At 41.8% G+C, this 19,882-nt stretch overlaps 1 protein-coding gene across 2 annotated transcripts in view; it reads left to right on the forward strand.

Moving 5' to 3' along the window:
- jakmip1 (janus kinase and microtubule interacting protein 1) overlaps positions 1-17,683 on the forward strand; it is a 30,644-nt gene extending 12,961 nt beyond the window's left edge. Inside the window, exons 8-21 of one of the 2 annotated variants that reach the window (XM_089134644.1) lie at positions 1,603-1,662; positions 2,510-2,629; positions 3,665-3,790; positions 7,160-7,243; positions 7,910-7,972; positions 8,062-8,160; positions 12,252-12,347; positions 12,856-12,909; positions 12,997-13,062; positions 13,152-13,220; positions 13,321-13,398; positions 16,586-16,789; positions 16,981-17,046; positions 17,220-17,683. In XM_089134644.1, coding sequence (XP_088990770.1) covers positions 1,603-1,662; positions 2,510-2,629; positions 3,665-3,790; positions 7,160-7,243; positions 7,910-7,972; positions 8,062-8,160; positions 12,252-12,347; positions 12,856-12,909; positions 12,997-13,062; positions 13,152-13,220; positions 13,321-13,398; positions 16,586-16,789; positions 16,981-17,046; positions 17,220-17,270 — 1,236 coding nt within the window. In that variant the 3' untranslated portion in view covers positions 17,271-17,683. The remainder of the gene's footprint in view (positions 1-1,602; positions 1,663-2,509; positions 2,630-3,664; positions 3,791-7,159; positions 7,244-7,909; positions 7,973-8,061; positions 8,161-12,251; positions 12,348-12,855; positions 12,910-12,996; positions 13,063-13,151; positions 13,221-13,320; positions 13,399-16,585; positions 16,790-16,980; positions 17,047-17,219) is intronic. The other variant, XM_089134645.1, reaches the window with a different exon arrangement.
- Positions 17,684-19,882: the final 2,199 nt, after the last annotated feature.

The raw sequence follows: 19,882 nt of genomic DNA on the forward strand, positions 1-19,882 counted from the left end.
TCCCTCATGACTTGTGTTTGCACACACACTGATGTTACAGCGGTCGGGAACACACTCCTCAACAGTTTGGGGTCAGAACGTGACATATACATAAATGCAGTCTTGGTGAGCATAAACTACACTTATACTGAAAAGATTCATTTATATAACGTTAAGTCAACGGCATAGAAATACGAATTCGGGTGTCATACACACGCTACTTCATGAGATCAGTCTGAGAGTCCAGAGGGTCATTGCAGCAGGATAGCAGCATTGGCACATGAAGCGTATGGGAATACTTTACTAACGTAGCACCACTATATTGTTGAAAACGAAAGTAAAAGCATGACGCACGCTCTCTGTTTTACCGGGAAATGAGAGCAGTCTCTCTTAAAATCATTCAAACATTAGCCTATTTTTTCATATATTTATTTAATGCATCTCTAATTCACCCGTAATCAATAGGAATATTATTTGGTATTACTTAGATCCATCACTAACCTGCAGATGTGAATTTATAGCTTGTTTTTCTTTTCATTGTAAATGATGTAAACAGCGGGCTGTTCATCGGGCCACTTCACGTGTTTCTGTGATCTGATTGCTATCCGATCGTGAAAAGCTAAATGCCCTCCGAAACGCATTGGAGACGGATTTAAATCCAATCGCTCAAACCACTTCATGAGGAGGTCTGGGCCGCTTTACAGACGAAACTGGACACGTGTAAAGGCATCTGGTTGTTGAAACCGCATATGTAAATTGGACTTCTCCCAAAAATGCTGAAATAAAACATGTGAGAGCAGCCTGTGCTATTATATTCATGATATGACGAAGCTATAACACGCACCGCAGATGAGCATCTACTCATAAAGCCAACGTGCAACCCAGACGCGGCATTCTTCAAAGCTAAATGAAAATCGAAAATTGGTTTGCTTTCATAACGTTGAAACAACGCGTTGATTTCAAGTTGATTTTCCGTTAGTTTTGAAAGAATGACGTGTCTGACGTTGGTTCAACGTTAATTCGATGAGCAAAACAATGTCAGATCAACGTTGTTTCGATGTCAGTTTGCTATTTGGGAAACTATCGTAAATCAGTCAAAGTAAGTCACAGACGCTTAACACACAATCATCCTCGTTAAAAGTAAAGAAACAAAATGATCTTCGGGTGCTGTCTCTCTCAGTGCGGTCTTTGATTGTGAAATTAGCTGACGATCAGTAAAATGCAGCTCATTACTGTTGCTTTCGGTGACGTGAACTCCGTTAAATCTGCATATAGCGCGTTGTTTGAAGATCGGATTTATATCCATTTTGCGAAAACGTATTTATGTGAGCAGGTGTAACTGGAATCGCTTTGATAAATCAGGTCATGCGTTTATAGTGTCCAGGTGTAAACGGCCCCATCACGAGCTGTCAGCGTCACTTTCTGTTCATTACGTGCAAATTGTGGCAAATCTGTCACATCTCTTGAGTTTTTATGAATGACGTCAGCGACTAGTCGACGTCGACTCGACTTTGATGTCACTTCAAAAAATCTGAAGTCGTTCAACCCCTAATGAACTGATTCTCACTCTGAGTGACGACTCTGAGGTGTGTGTGTGTGTGTGTTTTACATGATGTGTTTCAGGAACGGGACAGGCTGATAATCAACAAGAAGAACCGCAGGAAAAACACCAAGTTGCCCAAGGTGAGCTCCTCTTCCTCCTCCTCATCCGCACGTCTCGCTCGGCTTGCTCCTCTTCTCGGGATGGGCGTCTCTAAGCAACCGCCTCCTCCGACGAGCACCGCTCAGTAATTGGCCTCGCGAGACCTTTGCTTTCTCTTTTCTTTCTCACGCATTCTCCAGACTTCTCACAACAGTCAAAAACAACTCAACCAAACATCTAAAACCACAGGAACCAGTCTATATACGCAGACGTCACGAGTGAGTGTGTGTTTGGATTTACATATAAAATATAAAATGGTCCCCTGAAAATGACAAAACCCTCTCCTGGAGCATTGGAGGATGTCCTGTGTGTGTGTGTGTGTGTGTGTGTGTGTGTGGTCCTGATGTTGTGATGGTGATCAGCTTTAGTTTAGAAGTGTTGCTAAGGAGGAGGAGTCAGCAGACGGGACTATAACTCACCCGACACTGCCGTAACACACACACATCTGCTCTGAAACACACACACACGTCTGTGGCTCTGCTGGGGCGAGTGTGTGTGTAAGGATGAACGAGTACTTCCTGCTGGTGCTGTACCTCTGCATGTTCCTGTGTCTGTGTGGGCTGGTGTGTCTGTACTTCTCCGGCTGTCAGGAGATGACCTACAAGCACGATGGTGAGAGTCTTGTGGGTTCAGAACCGAGTGGCGCTGTGTTTTCAGCGTCTGTGGGAACGAACAACCTCGATTCCTTCAGTCTGCGGAAAGAAACGTGTGCGGTAACGCAGGTTTGGGATCAGGAGCGATCCTGAGGGACGCTGAGGAGATCATCATCACGTCTCGTTCGGTGTGTGTGAAAGCTGGAGTGGTTTATGATGTGATTCTGTCTTTCAGAGGCATGTTGTGGAGACATATTTTGGATTTGATGAAGAATCTGTCGACTCGGAGACGTCGTCTCTGACATCATATAACACGGATCACACGCCCGCTACGCCCGAAGAGGACCTCGAGGACGTATGTCACGCTTTACTTCACTATACACACACTAACACACACTCTTCTGCTCAGCTGAGCTGCGATTAGCGGATCACACACACACACAGTAAAACTGTGAAATATTATTCGGTTTTCCATGTGAATATATACAGTAAAGTGTCACATGATCCTCCAGAAATCACTCTAATATGAGGATCTGATGATCAACACACATTTATTATTAATATCAGTGTGGAAAACAGTTTCATATTTTTGTGAAAACTATCATATATTTTATTTTTAGGATACTTTGATGAATATCATGATTTTCTGAAAAGCTGCTTTGTACATCAATTTTACTTGACTTGTAAAAAAATAACATTTTGTGTTGAAAGTAAATTTACCAGGTGCAGAATTGCAATATAGGATAAAACACTTGTGAATAAAGCAGCGTTTCCATCCCATGTGTTCAAGAGAGCAGCTTAATCAGAATATCAGTAATAAACGGTGGTTTTCTGCAATCGGCTGTTTTTCCTCCGTCTCGAGCGTCGGACGAAACACTCGTGTGTGTGTGAGACGCTTCTGGAGGGAATTACACGCAATCATTTTGGACACACACTTCGACTTTCAGAAACACCAAACCGACTTTAGAGATGCTGCGATGCCATTGGTCCGCTGGTTTCTCCAGTTAGCCAATCAAAGCTGAGGCTGAGGCACAGTCACCTGAGGTCATGCTGTGCATACTGGGATTTATTCCGTTTCCATCATAGTTTATGTGCATGTCTTCGTATCAGATAAAATGTGTAAAAAGACACTTGTTTTTCAAATGAATCTCTTACTATTTTTAACAATTTTTTATGCGATATGCCAAAATGCTCATACAAATAGGTGAATGGAATCAGATTATTACTCGCCCTGAACTACAAATATAGATATCACAATACTAAACTATCTATGGGTCAGACAAACAGAGAAGTAGTGTTTTTGACGTTTAGGAGCTGCTGAACTAGTTCAATCCTGATTGGTAAGAGTGGATGGTAAATGATGTGATTGACAGCTTGTGTTGTCGGGCAGGTCTTCTGCCGGGAGGAGGCGGAGCTACGGTTCCGTCAGCTGACCCGCGAGTACCAGGCGCTACAGCGAGCGTACGCACTTCTGCAGGAGACGGCCGGCCCGCTGGACCCCGAGAGGCACTGCAGGGTGAGCGCCACCCCAGACACACACACACACACACGCGCATGATAACCACACACACACCAGTTCTCTTACACATTTCATTTTAAAGGGATAGTTCACCCAAAAATGTTTATTTAGCCCATGATTTACTCTCCCTCAAGTCATCCTAGGTGTACATTACATTCTTCTTTCAGACGAATACAGTCAGAGTTATATTAAAACATGTCCTGGCTCTTCCTTTATAATGGCAGTGAATGGCCGTTTCCGTTTTTAAGTCCATCAAAGTGCATCTGTCCATGATAAAAGTGCATCTGTCCATCATAAAAGCGCATCTATCCATCATAAAAGTGCATCTGTCCATCATAAAAGTGCATCTGTCCATCATAAAAGTGCATCTATCCATGATAAAAGTGCATCTGTCCATCATAAAAGTGCATCTGTCCATCATAAAAGTGCATCTGTCCATCATAAAAGTGCATCTGTCCATCATAAAAGTGCATCTGTCCATCATAAAAGTGCATCTATCCATCATAAAAGTGCATCTGTCCATCATAAAAGTGCATCTGTCCATGATAAAAGTGCATCTGTCCATCATAAAAGCGCATCTATCCATCATAAAAGTGCATCTGTCCATCATAAAAGTGCATCTGTCCATCATAAAAGTGCATCTATCCATGATAAAAGTGCATCTGTCCATCATAAAAGTGCATCTGTCCATCATAAAAGTGCATCTGTCCATCATAAAAGTGCATCTGTCCATCATAAAAGTGCATCTGTCCATCATAAAAGTGCATCTGTCCATGATAAAAGTGCATCTATCCATCATAAAAGTGCATCTGTCCATCATAAAAGTGCATCTGTCCATCATAAAAGTGCATCTGTCCATCATAAAAGTGCATCTATCCATCATAAAAGTGCATCTGTCCATCATAAAAGTGCATCTGTTCATCATAAAAGTGCATCTGTCCATCATAAAAGTGCATCTGTCCATCATAAAAGTGCATCTGTCCATCATAAAAGTGCATCTATCCATCATAAAAGTGCATCTATCCATCATAAAAGTGCATCTGTCCATCATAAAAGTGCATCTGTCCATCATAAAGGCCAAAGGACCAGGACCAGGACCAATGCCGTAAGGGGTGTGTCATAGTGATGACGCTCGTGCCATCTCACGACTCTGTTGCTCTTAAAAGAAAGTTTGTGTTCGTCATCAACAAAGAAAGGATGAACAGAAATGTCTGCAAACTGGAGCGAAGCAGAGACCAGGAGCTCGTCACTATCCGCACTGAAGCTGAGATCGTTCACCAGCGCGTGTACGGTATGCGCGTTGTAACGCTCTTGTTTGGTCACATACTGAAATGAAGGGGATCCATTCATCCAAGAGTAGAGTTAAGTATATTTATGGTTTTGTGAAAAGCCCAAACTGTAGATAAACACAACATCAAAATTGTCAGCAAATCATCACATCACAAGTAGCTCTTGTTAGAAGTGAGTGTTCCAATATTCCAAAAGTTCATTAGAAGTCCCGGAGTAGAAGTCCAACAGAAAGTGTTTTAAATCATAAAGCATCAGTCCTCGTAATCAACAAAGGTGTAGAACCAGAGCACAACATAGTCCAGATGAAGTGTCCATATTGAACGAAGTCAACAGAGAACCCTCTAAACAAACAGGCAAATACAAATCAAAATATGCAAAAAAAAAACATTGATAATAAACAATCAAATTACAAAATATATACAGCTTCCATTGAGCTGTTGAACCAAAAAGATTCCTCAAAATACGGCTCAGTTGAGCAAACACTCAAAGCCATGCCAATACCTGTCTAAACACTCTTACTTGTCTCTCTTAAAAGGATAGCCCTACCCAAAGAAACATCTATAGCTCCCCCTTGAGGCGGGGAGTTGAATTACAGCACAAGAAATGTAACATTCTTTCAGAACTGTTACAGCGTGTACATGTTTTCGACGCGTACGTTACACGTCTCATCCTGACGTCATGTGTCTTTTCGGGTTGTGTGTGAACGCACTCACAGATCCCGGCAAATCACTGGCAGTGTGAATGAACCCAAATCAAGCAATCCCAGGACAAACACCGGGTCACATTATCCGTGTATTTTCCCGAATCTCTGTGTGAAAGGGGCTTAAATCTTTAAATTAAAGGGATTGAAGTCACCCGCAACAGTAAAAGCAGCCTCTGGGTGAATTTTTTGTTGTTTGCTAATGGTTGCGTGTAGTTCTTTCATTGCAAGCTTAGCATTAGCGTCCGGTGGTATTCTCTGAGGATATAAAGGGTCTACACTGAACCATAAGAAAGTCCAGGTTAGGTGAGCAGTGTCTTCCAGTGATAACAGAGTTTGTGCACCAAGCTTTATTTCTATAAATGCACAACCCTCCACCTCTGGTCAAGGCCTGGAGGACCTTACGTTCAGCTAACTCAATAGCGCTGTCCGGAATGCATTATTCAGCCATGTTTCTGTAAAAACAATGATATTAGAGTCCATAATTCTCTTATTGCAGGAAATGCACAGGCGAGTTCGTCCATTTGATTGACCAGTGGCCGGTAGGGTTGGGTATCGTTTGAATTTGAACGATTCTGATTCCGATTCCTTGTTTCGATTCCGGTTCCTAACGATTCTCGATTCCGATTCTTTTAAGAGGCGGGGTCAAAAAAGTTGAGCTAACCTTGCTAACCAACGGCCTTTCTGAAGGAAATACTCCTTCTGTAAAAATACTCCTTTTGTCACAAATTTTGCATTTTTCCGAGATTTCGTTATTTTTAGAAAAGTGAAGCCACACTTTGGACCGCCGACGTAAGCTACTCATGTTCGACTCGCGCGGTTATGCCAACACTTCCGGGAGACGCTTCTTCGTTGGTGTTCAGCGGTTTCTTCTTCCGCTCGGCGGACTGTGAATATCGAAACTAGGAATCGAAATTTTTACTTTTGAACGATTCCGGGAAAAACGAAAAGTTAGTCTCGGTTCCAATCGATACTCGATTCTCGATACCCAACCCTAGTGGCCGGACATTAGCGAGAAAAACGCTGGGTAAAGAGAGCCGATGTGGACATTGTTTGATATAACTGATTGTATTCGTCTGAAAGAAGAACGTCATACACACCTAGGGTGACTTGAGGGAGAGTTTGGGCTAATCTTCATCTTTTGGGGGGAAGTACCTCTTCAAATCTCCATCAATCAGTCCAATGTTTAGATCCAGTTTACCTGAACTTCAAGACTGAAACGCCCCTCAGCCAGCATCGAAGCAAGCATGGCCGAAAGTTCCTGCCTCAGAAAATTCCTTACCAAATTTTGTAATTGATTTGAAGTTGAAAAGCGGCCCGTGTCGAGTGTACCTGGCGAGGCTGGCTCTCTGATTGGCTCTTGCTCTGTCCGTCAGACACGGGAGCAGCTGCAGGCGGAGCTGATTGGCTGTCAGGCCCGGATCGATGACCTGGAGCGGAGCCTGGCAGAGAAGGGGCAGGTAAAGGAGAACGAGGGTCACATGGGCCTCGCTGCTCGTCTCTCTGACTGCCATGCTTGTGTGCGGCCGCTACACGGAGACGATATGGTGTCATGTGACTTGTGTCAAATTTATTTAGATTTACTTTGCATGTTAACAACAATTAGCTATACAGGTTTTATTCTGTATATTTGAATCAGATCAATGCTTTGGCCTATAGCGTCTCTCCTTTATACTGTACCGTAACCCTAGATTTGAGAAGGAGGCACATCCTGACCTATGACCTAAAACTGAGGGCGAACAAGGGCACATCTAACGGAGCACGATCTCACTGAAGGCTCACAAACGCTCTACAGAGGGCACTTTGGTCCAGAAGTAGCTTATGCGTTCACTTTCTTCCTGGAAAAAATGGAAATGCACTTTCCTGCATGTGTGCATGTGGCCTAATAAATCAGCCATTTCTGCATCTTTAACTGTCATTGTATGTGTGTGTGTGTGTGTGTGTGTGTGTTGCTCTGTTTATGTTGAGCTGATTGTTTCATGCTGATTATTTGTTGTGCTTTGACACGAACGAATGAGTGTGTGTGTGTGTGTGTGATTAGTCTGCAGTGAGGAATAGGAGTGTTAGAGAAGTATTAGTAGTGTAATGTGTAACGGTGTGTGTGTGTGTGTGTGTGTGTGATACAGGACTCAAAGTGGGCGGAGGAAAAGCAGAATCTCATTAGGATGAACCAGGAGCTCAGAGAAAAGGTATAGCCGTCGATTCCTCTAATACACACACACTCGAACACAAGCAGTAACACTGGTCCGGTGTGTGTGTGTGTGTGTGTGTGTGGTAGATAGCATCGCTGGAGCAGTGTGAGACGCGGTTACGCTCAGAGGTTCGAGATACGCTGGATCAGAACGAGCTGCTGGAGTTCAGGATCCTGGAGCTGGAAGTAAGAGAGTGTGTTCGGTGTCCGGCTCACGTCTACACACACCAGTCCTCACACACACTCTGAATGTGCTCATGTTTTCAAAACTGTATATTTATGTCACCATTGTTTTGTTAAATATATACGTTTCGATGGAATAAAAGTTATTTGAATGAAACTCCTCACCATCTTTTTCGTTTTGACTGCACCTCCCGCATGTTGTGTTTTATTTGTGTGTGTGTGTGTGTGTGTGATGTCAAACCTTTGTTTACATGCACAAATTCACTATTATTTCATGGTTATGTCAAATTTCATTGTGCACATCATCATCCCAAAGTATGTAGTGTTTTTGTATGCTTTAGTAATGTCATGCATCTTTTGTGAAATGTGCATATATCATACATGTGAATGTTATGGATTATTATTTGTGAGAATATCATTCAATCAAACGTACAGTCGAGGAGAGCGGGCACAAACTAACACTTGCTGACCTTCTCAGGTTGTGTAAATCCAGTTGGGGTTTAGTGAATCAATTTTGTCCCACATTAATTTCACACATGTCTAGTACAATTATGTGGTTTTGTTTCATTAATACAGTGTGTATTTTTTTTTCTTGATTTACCCTAAAACAAGAAGTGAAATGTGACAACATGCCCCATGTTTGGGGTTATGACCATATGACAGATTAAAATGTTATCTAATCAAAAAAATGTACAAGACAAACTAAAATATTTTGTCAATTAAATACAATTATTAACTTTTTTTATATATATAATATAACTATAATATAACTACATAATACAATAGTTCTAATAGGGGCTCATTGTAACGCAGTGTGACAACATGCCCCGTCTGTCCAACTAGGATCAGCATTACACAACTATCTCAACAAGATTATGATATCAGATTAGTCTCATTTAAAAAACAAAAACAAAAAAAACATAAAAAATTAACAATGCAAGAAATGTGCTTTTGCTATGGTTAAATAAATGTTCAGTGACATCTTCCAAAGCCTTTTTCATTTTGGTAAAAAAAAAAATTATATATAGTTTTAATATGGTAACTTATAAGTCATGCTGGCATGTGTGGAAAGTTTTAAAGCATGTGTGTGACAACTAGCCCCGTGTTAGTGTGTGTCCGGGTCACCCCATACAGTAAGAAGAAAGAGCACTTTACTTACAATTACTGCAAACCATTGAGTGAACAAACACTGGCTAACTGCACAAATGACATGCTATTCTTTATCAGTGTTTCATCTGATTATATAAGTGCGCTCGAAGGGATCGTTCAACCAAGAATTAACAATATCTCATCATCACCCTCACATCATCCCGAACCCGTGTGACCTAAGAGCATTGCTTTTTCTTTTATTGAAAAAAACGATTTTCAGAATACCTTCATTTGTCTTTCAGCATCATATCACAATTTCAATTCTTCGTGTTTTAAGACATTATGTGGCTCTTCTAATCATAGATAGTTTACATTTATTTATGCATTTATCCAAAAGTGACTTACAGAGAAACATAAGCAGTTTCACAGAGCCTACAATACTCGATGATATTTATAGGATCTGCACACGTTCTGGTCCGTAATGTTGTTTGATTGTGTTTGGTGTGATATAATAAACTGTTCGGATTCTTCCCAAATATATCACCATAACCCTCGAACAGACAGATGGTACGGTGAATGGTTAATGGGCAACAGCGGGGAGATCTGGAAGGGTGGTCACGGTGGGACGAGTCTCTGAAATGGCTTCCTCTATCGTAGAAGGCGATCCACTTAACCGTTGAACGTCTTCGAAGTACCTCTTCAAGGAACCTGTTGTTGCAGATGCAGGAACTTGCTCATACAGGTGATCGTCTAATTCACGCCAAAAGACGGTCTATAGTGTGTCCTCGTTCCTCGGTACTTCATGCGCGTGATCAAGGAACTGTTCTACATAGTCCTTGATCGGCTGATCATCTTGAAAGCGGGTGAGAAGTTAGTTAACTGGGTTCCCCGGGGTGAGGAGGAAGCCCATCCTGTGTTTCTTTGTGGTCTGGTCTTTTGTAGTGGTACAGGCCATGTACATGGAGTGACAGAGAGAGGCGGAGGAGCCGGATTTAAATACAAGCGCATTGGGAGAAAGTGAAGAAATGAACGGAAATTGAAAAAGCTTCATCTGGCTGCATTTCAATGATACTGGAGACTTCTCAAAAACAGGACAAATAATCACAGAGAGGAGAAATCACATCAGCCCATCCAAGCTGAGGCATCTGATATTGAATTTTTATTGAAGTGTTAAATAATAGCAACTTTTTTTATAACGGAAAAAATCGACAAAACAAATAAAGCTATTATTAAAACACTGAATAAAAAAATGATACTAAATGAAGAGCCATTTGTGAGCCGAAAGAGCCGGCTCTTCTAAAGGAGCTGAGCCAAAAGACCCGAATCTTTGAAAAGAGCCAGACTTCCCATCACTACTAGTGACTTGATGATAGGTGATGAAGACTTAGCTGGCAATGACTGAAGTAGAAACTGTGCTGGTGATGACTGGAGATCTGGATGACAGACAGGTGAGTGTTCAGGTAAGTAGTCTGACTGTTTCGCAGTAACGTTGATGAGACCGAACTCTATTGCAGGTTGATATTGAGAGTGAAGAGTCGGATAAAAGCGTCAGCCAAATTAATAAATGTAAATGAGTCACGTGCCAATTTGGGTTGATTTTTGGGTCTGATCCGGTCGGCCATGATTGTAGGAGACGCCATCGGTTGCCAGATGCTTCAGAACTTCACAGAGGAGCAACCAAACATTCCAGAAATAGCGACAGAGAGAGACAGTGTGGCTTAGTATTTGTTTATATTTTAGCGATAAACTGCAGTTTCTTTGGAAGATATGGAGAAAGAAGAGAAACGAAAGGGATTCTATCAGGAGAGACTAAATAACAATGCTAGCCAGCTTTATTTAGCTTGTCAATAAACTGACAGCAGCAACAGCGAGCAAAGCATGATTTCTAAAGCAACACATTTCAGCAAAGTTCACCTTTTAACACAAACAAACAAAATTAAAACTCTGTTATTCAACTAGAGGCACTTTTCCACTGCATAGTACGGTACGGTTCGGTTCGGTACGGCTCACTCGTGGCTCTTTTCCACTGCATGGTACGGTACAGTACGGTTCGCTTCGGGTCGCTTTAAATGGTACCAGGTCTGTTGAGGTTCCAAGCGTACCGTACCGGTACTAAAATGTGACGTGAAACACTGCAGATCACTGATTGGTCAGACAGAATCGTCATTCCCTGCGTCACTACTAGCGTCATTGGATTTGCGTCACGAGACACGAGACACGTTTTTAGCAGTATTTTTGTTTTGCTGCCATCAGCCTCATTTTAAACACATTTTTCCGTCTAGCAGTTAAAAACAACCACATACCGAGAATCAGGAACACCATCCCCTCGATAGTCTCCATTGTTCCTGTGTTGTGGGTTTGAAAATGTGGCGCTTTTAAGATGATGTCATGGCAGTAGAGGCGCGCGCAAATAACGATCAGTCCCACACACTTTGAAGGGGTACTACTGCGTTGGAAACGAAAAGCGAAGCGTACTGTCGAAGCGTACTGAGCCGAACCGTACCGTACTATGCAGTGGAAAAGCGCCATAGGACTGTAGAACCCGGTTCCCCTGTTGGAGGGAGGTACATGTTCTATGGCCCCTTCCTCCTGTTCGGGACTCACCCCGGTGGATAGGACCCCCATACTCCTGTCTAGATATATAATATGCTTGTGGACAAACAACAATAAATGGACAGAGAGAGTTTCACACAGAGCGCTCGCTGAAGACACGGAAGCTGACAATGTTTGGTCTGGGTGCGCTTTATAGCTTCACCCGCCTATACGCCATTGGACTGATTTCACAAAGTGCTTCACGACGCAATCACACAGAGAGTTCCTACAGCGTCATCTCGACGAAACGCAAGTTCTCTTAAAAGGGAATGTTTATTTTTGGTTGAACAATTCCAGAATTCGAATTTTGAGTGAACTATCCCTTTAAAACAACAGTTTCTCTACAGATATGATTATTCCCGAAAGAAGTTTTCTCTGTATATTTCACCACCAGTTATTCTTTTAACCAACAGGAGAGGGAACGGCGTTCTCCTGCCTTTAACCTGCAAATCTCTGCCTCTGAAAACAACAGTATCCTACAGCTACACTGCCAACAAGAGGGTGTCAAGGTAAAAACACACCTGTACACACACACACACACTTACACACATAATATAACCATTTAATGCCAAAACGACTAAAGTCAAGATGTTTTATTTAAAATATACGAAAATAGAAATAATAAGCCACATTTATCAATCTAACATAGAAATGGTTGCAGAAATCATCTTACGACTGGGTTCATCAAACATCATCAAACATTCGTACGCAGCCAATCCCCTCATATGAATGATCAGATGTTGAAAAATGTGGTGGTTGTAAACAATCGTCATTTAAAATCATGCCCAAAAATTCACACTCTACTACATTTGAACTTTCCTCAAAAAAGTAAAGTTTATAACATGGAGACCGTGGAGTTTATAACATGGAGTTTATAACATGGTAAAATATAACATGGCCAAGCCCAAGAAGAGGAAGTAATGTTTGATGAAATTTTACACCTGCATACATTTGCACACATGTACTGTATGATAGAGTACTGTACGATGGCCTCATCTTCACATGTGTTTGCTTTAGGATGTCATCATTCCTGACCTCATGAAAAAGCTCGACATTCTTGGCGATAATGGGGTAAGAACCATATTTAATACGTGCATGTGTTACTCCTGTGTGCTCACAATCGAGAGCTAAAACGAACTTTTCACTTCTCGCTGACAGAACTTGCGAAACGAGGAGCAGGTGACAGTAATTCAAGCAGGCACTGTGCTGTCTTTATGTGAGAAGGTATCATGCCCTTCATTCTGTAAATCCTCAAAGATGATGGGGCTTTTATTTTGTCTGTAGCTCAATTGAATTGCTGTCTTTTTGCCCAGTGGCTGAAGCAGATCGACAGCACCGAAGCTGCGCTGACGCAGAAAATGATTGATCTGGAGAATGAGAAGGTCAGAGATGAGTGTGTTGTGCTGTTTGTTCGAACAGTGATAGATGAGGCTTGATGACAGTCGATTAAGGTGTGTGATGCTGTCTTGATGTGATCAACAGGAGCTGTTCAGTAAACAGAAAGGGTTCCTGGAAGAGGAACTGGACTACAGGAAGCAAGCTCTTGATCATGCCCAACTGGTAGGACCATGAGATTGTGGAGTGTAATCAACAACTCTACCTTGAGTCCATTTTATTCAGTTATTTTGTCTGTAGAAGAAATGTTGTTGGCCTACAGTACCACAGTTAAGCCTCATAAAGACAGTTGTCAAGAAAGTAAAAGCATATGTAGCACTACTTTTAGAAATGACGAAAAGTGAATCATTCGTTCAACACAGTAAAAGCAGTGAGATGAGACAGGCCAACGTAATATACAGTTACATTATAGATTAATGCCTTTATTTAAAGGGGTCATGAACTGGCTTTTTAAATGTTATTATATTGTTGTCTGAGGTCAACTTATAATGTTCGCTTGGTTTTTCCATTCAAAAACATCAAAATGAACAAGTAATAGGCTATTTTGTACCCTGGTTGTGAGCCTACCTAAAAAACAGTCGGTTTTTATGGGCGTGTCGCACTGAAGACTTGGAAGTAAACACCCACTGCTGCGGGTGGAGAACAGTTTAGCATATTATAATGAGTTTGAGTTTAACTCACCCGTCCACATGGGGGAAAATGTCCAATGTTGTAAAATGGCAACCGGATTCGCCCATACATGTTGGACCCAGAGTCCGTGTGTTGCACAATATTCCTGTCAGATCCAATATAGACGGCACGGCACTGTTCTTTACTCTTAATCGCTCTGCAAATCCAGTCTTGTTGACAAAACAATCCTCAGTGAAATGAAGCGAACAGACGACGATGTTTTACCCTCATCAGCTGGAACGTCATTAAAAATAAAGTTTATCCATGCAGTCCTATTGGAGTCCAGAGGAAGCTTATGCAGCGACTGTCTTCACACAACCAGGCACTGCACAATATTCTGTATCGCTCGGTAGCGATCCAGTTTGTCATCACGAGGTAAGCATGTACATGTATGTTACTTAGCTATGCGTGTAATGCGCGAATCGGTGGGCGGGGCTAAACCTGCCGTGTTGAAGCAGGCGTTGATCATCTTCTGTGGGGGTGGTATTTTATCCTCTTTGTCGTCATAGTTCCCCACTTTTAAAAACGAGACGTTTTCAGAGGCTGGTGTCAATAAAATCTTTTATTGGACTAACAAGGACGTTTTCAGTTCTGAAACTTACAGGATATTCTTATAATATGATGACCTCTTAGATGTCAAAAGCTCTAGGAAAATTTGATTTCTCAGTTCATCACCGCTTTAATTAAAAAGTGACAGGACATCGTTTTTTTCATCATATTTGTGGGAAGTGCCAGTTTGCTCGGTTTGATCAACAGATTGTAAGATGTAAAACATTTAAGAAATGAAATCGACTCAGATTACGACTTTAACACAAGTTCTCTGAGAAGGGAATGAGACGCTGGGTCTATGACACTTTGGGAACCCCCACATGATTGCATCTTAGGCACGTATGTCAACTAGTCCAATGGCGAGAGTGAACTTCAAGGGCGGGTGATGTCACGACCAGGAAAGCACATCGGGTCTGACTGGCGGATGCAGGAAGTATGGCAAAGTGACGCAGGGTCTCGTTCCCTACCGGTATATAGGTCGGAGCTTTAGGGTCTTAGCCCTGTTTAGGCTGTGCCTTGACCATCCCCGGTGCGAAGGCAGGTGGGAGAGACCCAAAGGGCCAGAAGGTCTGACCGCCATGATCTCCAGGCCATTTATGTGCCAAGAAAGATGATGATTCCTCCACAGACCGTGAGCTGAGCGGCCTTCCATCACCTCTCCCCAACCTGTGAGAGAAACATCTGTCGTGAGACTAAACTCGATGATACTGAACAGCGCAGTCTCATCCCAAAACGTCATACAACTGACGCTTTTGACCATACGACCACATTCGACGTTTACCCTTTAACGTCAGTTAGATGACGCTATCTAATCCTAACCCTACCCCAGACCTAAACCTACCCCGCGTCATTTAACCGACATTAAAGGTCAAGTCAAGTCAAGTCACATTTATTTATATAGCGCTTTTCACAATACAGATTGTATCAAAGCAGCTTCACACTGATAACATGAAAGTAGCACAACACAGATCAACAACATTGCTAAACACTAAATAATCCCAACTGAGCAAGCTCAAAGCAAGCCAAAAGCAAGGCGACAGTGGCAAGGAACCCAAACTCCATCAGATTGGATGGAGAAAAAACCTTGGGAGAACCCAGGCTCAGTCGGGGGCCAGTTCTCCTCTGGCTTACATTCATATTGTTTAAATATAAATATTAAATATAAATATTGTTTATGAATAAAACGGCGCCATAACATATCGCAGGCGTTGAGTCGTCTCTTCACAGGCGTTGAGTCGTCTCATCACAGGCGTTGGGGCATCCGAAATCCCCGTGAGAGGCTGGACACAAAACTGGACCTGACGAACGCCATTTTTCTCGGGACAAGCGTCCCGAGATAACAGCAGAAAGGCAGATGGGAAATAATTAGCATAGCTGATGTTCATAATAATTTCCGTTATAACTCACAAACTCTCCGTAACCCGAACTCTCCGCAACCCAACCATACGCGCCGACCCGTTTGTCTAAAAGGCTGTCGAGCCCCACTGGTGCGTTAAGCAGTTTCAGTGGCAAACGGTTCCGTATGGCATAACAGAGGACTAGAAGGTAAGCATTATGTGAATGCTTGACTAAAGAGATGCGTCTTTAATCTAGTTTTGAACTGTGTCAGCGAGTCAGAGGCTCGGACCGTATCGGGAAGGCCATTCTAGAGTTTTGGAGCTGGTTAAAGGTAAATCCTCAGTTGAACGACGCCCCAGGATCGTCATCTAACTGACGTTAAAGGGTCGACCCTAAACGTCGGATGGTGACGTATGGTCAAAAGCGTCTTGGGATGAGACTGTGTTACACTGAACTCCTAACACTGGACCCTGGGAGAGGAACCAAGGTTTCCTCCATATAATCAAGGTGCAGAGACACACCTGTGTGATTTTGTTCCCCCTGGGTCCCTGAGCCACCACTGCAAGGGTCTCTTGTACAGCAGCAGGGTCAGGAGGTGAAGGTTGAGATGGTCGATTGAAAGACTCTGATGACCAGATGTGCTTTTATCCTTTCCTGGTCGTGACGTTCACTCTCGCCATTGGACTAGTCGACCTACATGCTTCAGACGCAATCACGCAGGGCCGTTCCCAAAGAGTCCTTGATGCAGCGCGCGGGAACTGTCCAAACTGATGAGATGTGTGTGTGTGGTGTTTAGAGGGTGCAGGAGCTGGAGGCGACTCTATACTCCGCCCTCCAGCAGGATCCTGACAGCTGTGTGGGCGAGAGTTTGAGTGACAGGCAGAGAGCACAGCTGGCCGAGTCCATGGAGGCGGTGCGGAGACAGATCCTGAGGCAGAGTCGCCATGCCGACACGCTAGTGCTACAACAACGCATGGAGCTGCTCCAGTCTGCACAGCAGGTCAGGGTCCATGTGTGTGTGCTGCTCTTTACAAGCCATGTGCATGATGATGTCACCATCACCTTTCATTGTATGCTGAAACATTCTGCTAAATATCTCTTGTTGTTTTTCATGAACGGTAATAGGCCACACAGGTGTCGAATGACAGAATTAGTAAATTACGATTTTGGTTCTTTGTCATTAATCTTCAGAGGATCAGAGAGCTTGAAGATAAGATCGACATGCAGAGAAGACAGATCAAAGAGATTGAAGAGAAGGTGTGTATGGGTGTCTCTCTCTCATGTTCTGGATAGAAACGGTCTCTTGCATGTTCAGTGTTGGATTGGGCTGAAATTAATTTTTCATTTATAAATGCGTACTGGGCCATAAGACTGATTCTTCTCTCCTCTCCTTTCTCTTGTTTGAAATTTGTGTTTATTATAATTTATAGTTTTTGTTCCTGTTCTTGTTTTTCTCCCTAGCATTTATTCTCTGGCCTTAACACACAACACCCACCCTCAACACACACACAGTCTCTCTCTCTCTTTCTCTCTCCCTCACACACACACACACACACAGTGTCTGTGTCTCTCTCTCTCTCACACACACACACACACACACGGGTGCAGTATCTAAATGTAAGATACAAACTTAAACTTTGGTGACAGACATTCCTCAGTTGTACAAAATCATGTTTTTAAATATTTTATGAAATGTTTCCAAAGAGAAACATTTGTATTTCAAAAGTTCCAGTTGAAGCAGCTTAATATTGTTTCGTCTGATTGAAAATAGTGTGAACAAATATAAATATAAATGAAATGCACCCTAAATATTTGTTAACGTATTTAAAGACACTTCAACACTTGTCAGACTGCTTTTTGTTTCAATAAATAAAGTTGTATTTTTTTCACATGTGCTCTTGAAGACTTTATTGAAATTATGGAGAACTGTGTGCATTTTCAGAACGATTAAATCAGATCAGATCAGGACAGCGGTCTATAAGACGAGCGTTAGTTTAGATCGGCCAGCAGGTGGCAGTGGAGAGTCATGAACAGTCCATCGTCTGAGAGGGGAACATGACTGCAGTGTGTGTGCTGGACCTTCAACATGAGGATGAGGAAGATTCTCATCAGAGCAGCTTTGATCAGCACGGACGCATGAGTGATGATGAAGATGAAGAAAGCAGCGGGAGTGAGACACCAAACACCTCAGACTCTTCACTGACAAACAGGGAATTAACCACCTGTGTGTGTGTGTGTGTGTGTGAGAATTGAATTTTGACAATCCTTTATTACACAAATATGACAATCAAAAACATTCACAAAAAAGGTCCCATATTTTCACATCTAAAAAAACCTCACATCAACACTTCTGAAATAACCAGTTCATTATCAACTAATGAACACAGCACATTATTGCAGCACCACTCAATTTCAAAAATACTCAATGTACTCATTAGTTTGTAAAAATTAAACTCAATTACAAGTCGTGATTTTACCATTTTTTTAATAAGTTCTTGTTCTCCTTTCTGTTCAATTGTATTTCTCCTAGTTATCTAAATAGCTAATTTTGCAATACCAACAATAAAATTAAGCAATTGACATTTGTATTTTTTCTTAATAGTGTACATACAACCAAGTATAAAATCCTGCTTTGTAAAACACATCTCAAAAGATTCAAAAAGAAGCTCTAAAAGGCTAAAAACAAAAAAGAAAGTCTATTACAAAACATAAAACTCCCTTTCATTACAAAAAGGACAATTCTCACTTACATTTGGGTTCAACATTGCCACAAAAGAGTTAACTGCAATAGCCCCATGGAGTATCCTCCACTGAAGATCACCAACTCTTTTAGGGTAAGGAGGTTTGTACAGAATCCTCCACACTGGTTTTGTTGTTTCAGTAATCTCTAACGTGTCTCTCCATACAGTATCACTTCTATTCTTTAACCATTTTAAATTCATCACTTTGACAAGACTTCTGTACAATGCTTTCCCTTTAGCTTCAAAAAAATCAATTTGCACATCAATTTTCCAGGGATTAATATTGTTAAATGAAACAAGATCAGGTACATTACCTATATCTGGAAAAAAATAGTTTTGACTGCAAATGTCATGTCCATAATGCTGGACTTCCCCAATTTTAAATAATTTATCCTCAACTAGTTTTGTGGTGTAGGTCTACGTATTTTATAATGTTAACTTCAAATAATAATAGCCTAATTTAAAGATAAGGCAGGACGGTAAGGAGAATAACGCTGGAGTTGGAAGAGGTGTGTCGCGATTCTGTAGGTTCGTGGATCTGAGTCGTGTGGCGAATGGCGATTTCGGTTTCATATTGCATATCGTTAGAAGCCCCAAAGTTAAGTTCTACTTCTGTAGTTATTTTGGTGAAAGTAACTCAACAGTAATACATGAGTAATGTAACACATTACAATTCTGAGACAGTAATATTGTAAGGTAATGAATTACTTTTAAATAACAGTAACAAGTAATACCTAATGTATTACAGTTTGGAAGTAACTTGCACAACACTGACATCGACATTAATGGTTCCATCCATTGAGGTTTAAACAGACTCCATGTTTTAAAAAGACTTCGATAAAAAGCGGGAATTCCTCTAAAATCGAATTTTTTTTGAATCCATTAAAAACAACACATTGTCCAGGCCGAGTCCACTTATTCTGCGTAAAATGCACTGAGCCACTGGTCTCCACACCAGTCTTTCAGATCCCAGCATACACTTCTGCACAAACTGAAGACGATAGGCAGCACATCTACTAGCCAAACGCACTAGACCTTGGCCTCCATCTTCTTTCGCCAGGAACAAAACACTTTGCGGGATCCAGTGCAAATTGTCCCAAAAGAAGTTCACAATTTCCGCTTGAATTTTCAGTTGAACTTGAATTGAACCCCAAAGCTTGCAAAGTATTCCACAAATACAGGTGTTCAACCCGATCAAAGGCCTTCTCTTCTCTTGGTCCAAAGAAATAAGGCCAATATTTATACCAAACAACTTTGAAACTTCCAAAACATCTCTGATTAGAGTAATATTATCACAAATTGATCTGTTTGGTACACAATATGTTTGATCGTAGTGTATCACCTTCCCTATA

Source organism: Pimephales promelas, chromosome 9, assembly GCF_988280905.1.
Source record: "Pimephales promelas chromosome 9, fPimPro1.hap1.1, whole genome shotgun sequence".
NCBI lineage: Eukaryota > Metazoa > Chordata > Actinopteri > Cypriniformes > Leuciscidae > Pimephales > Pimephales promelas.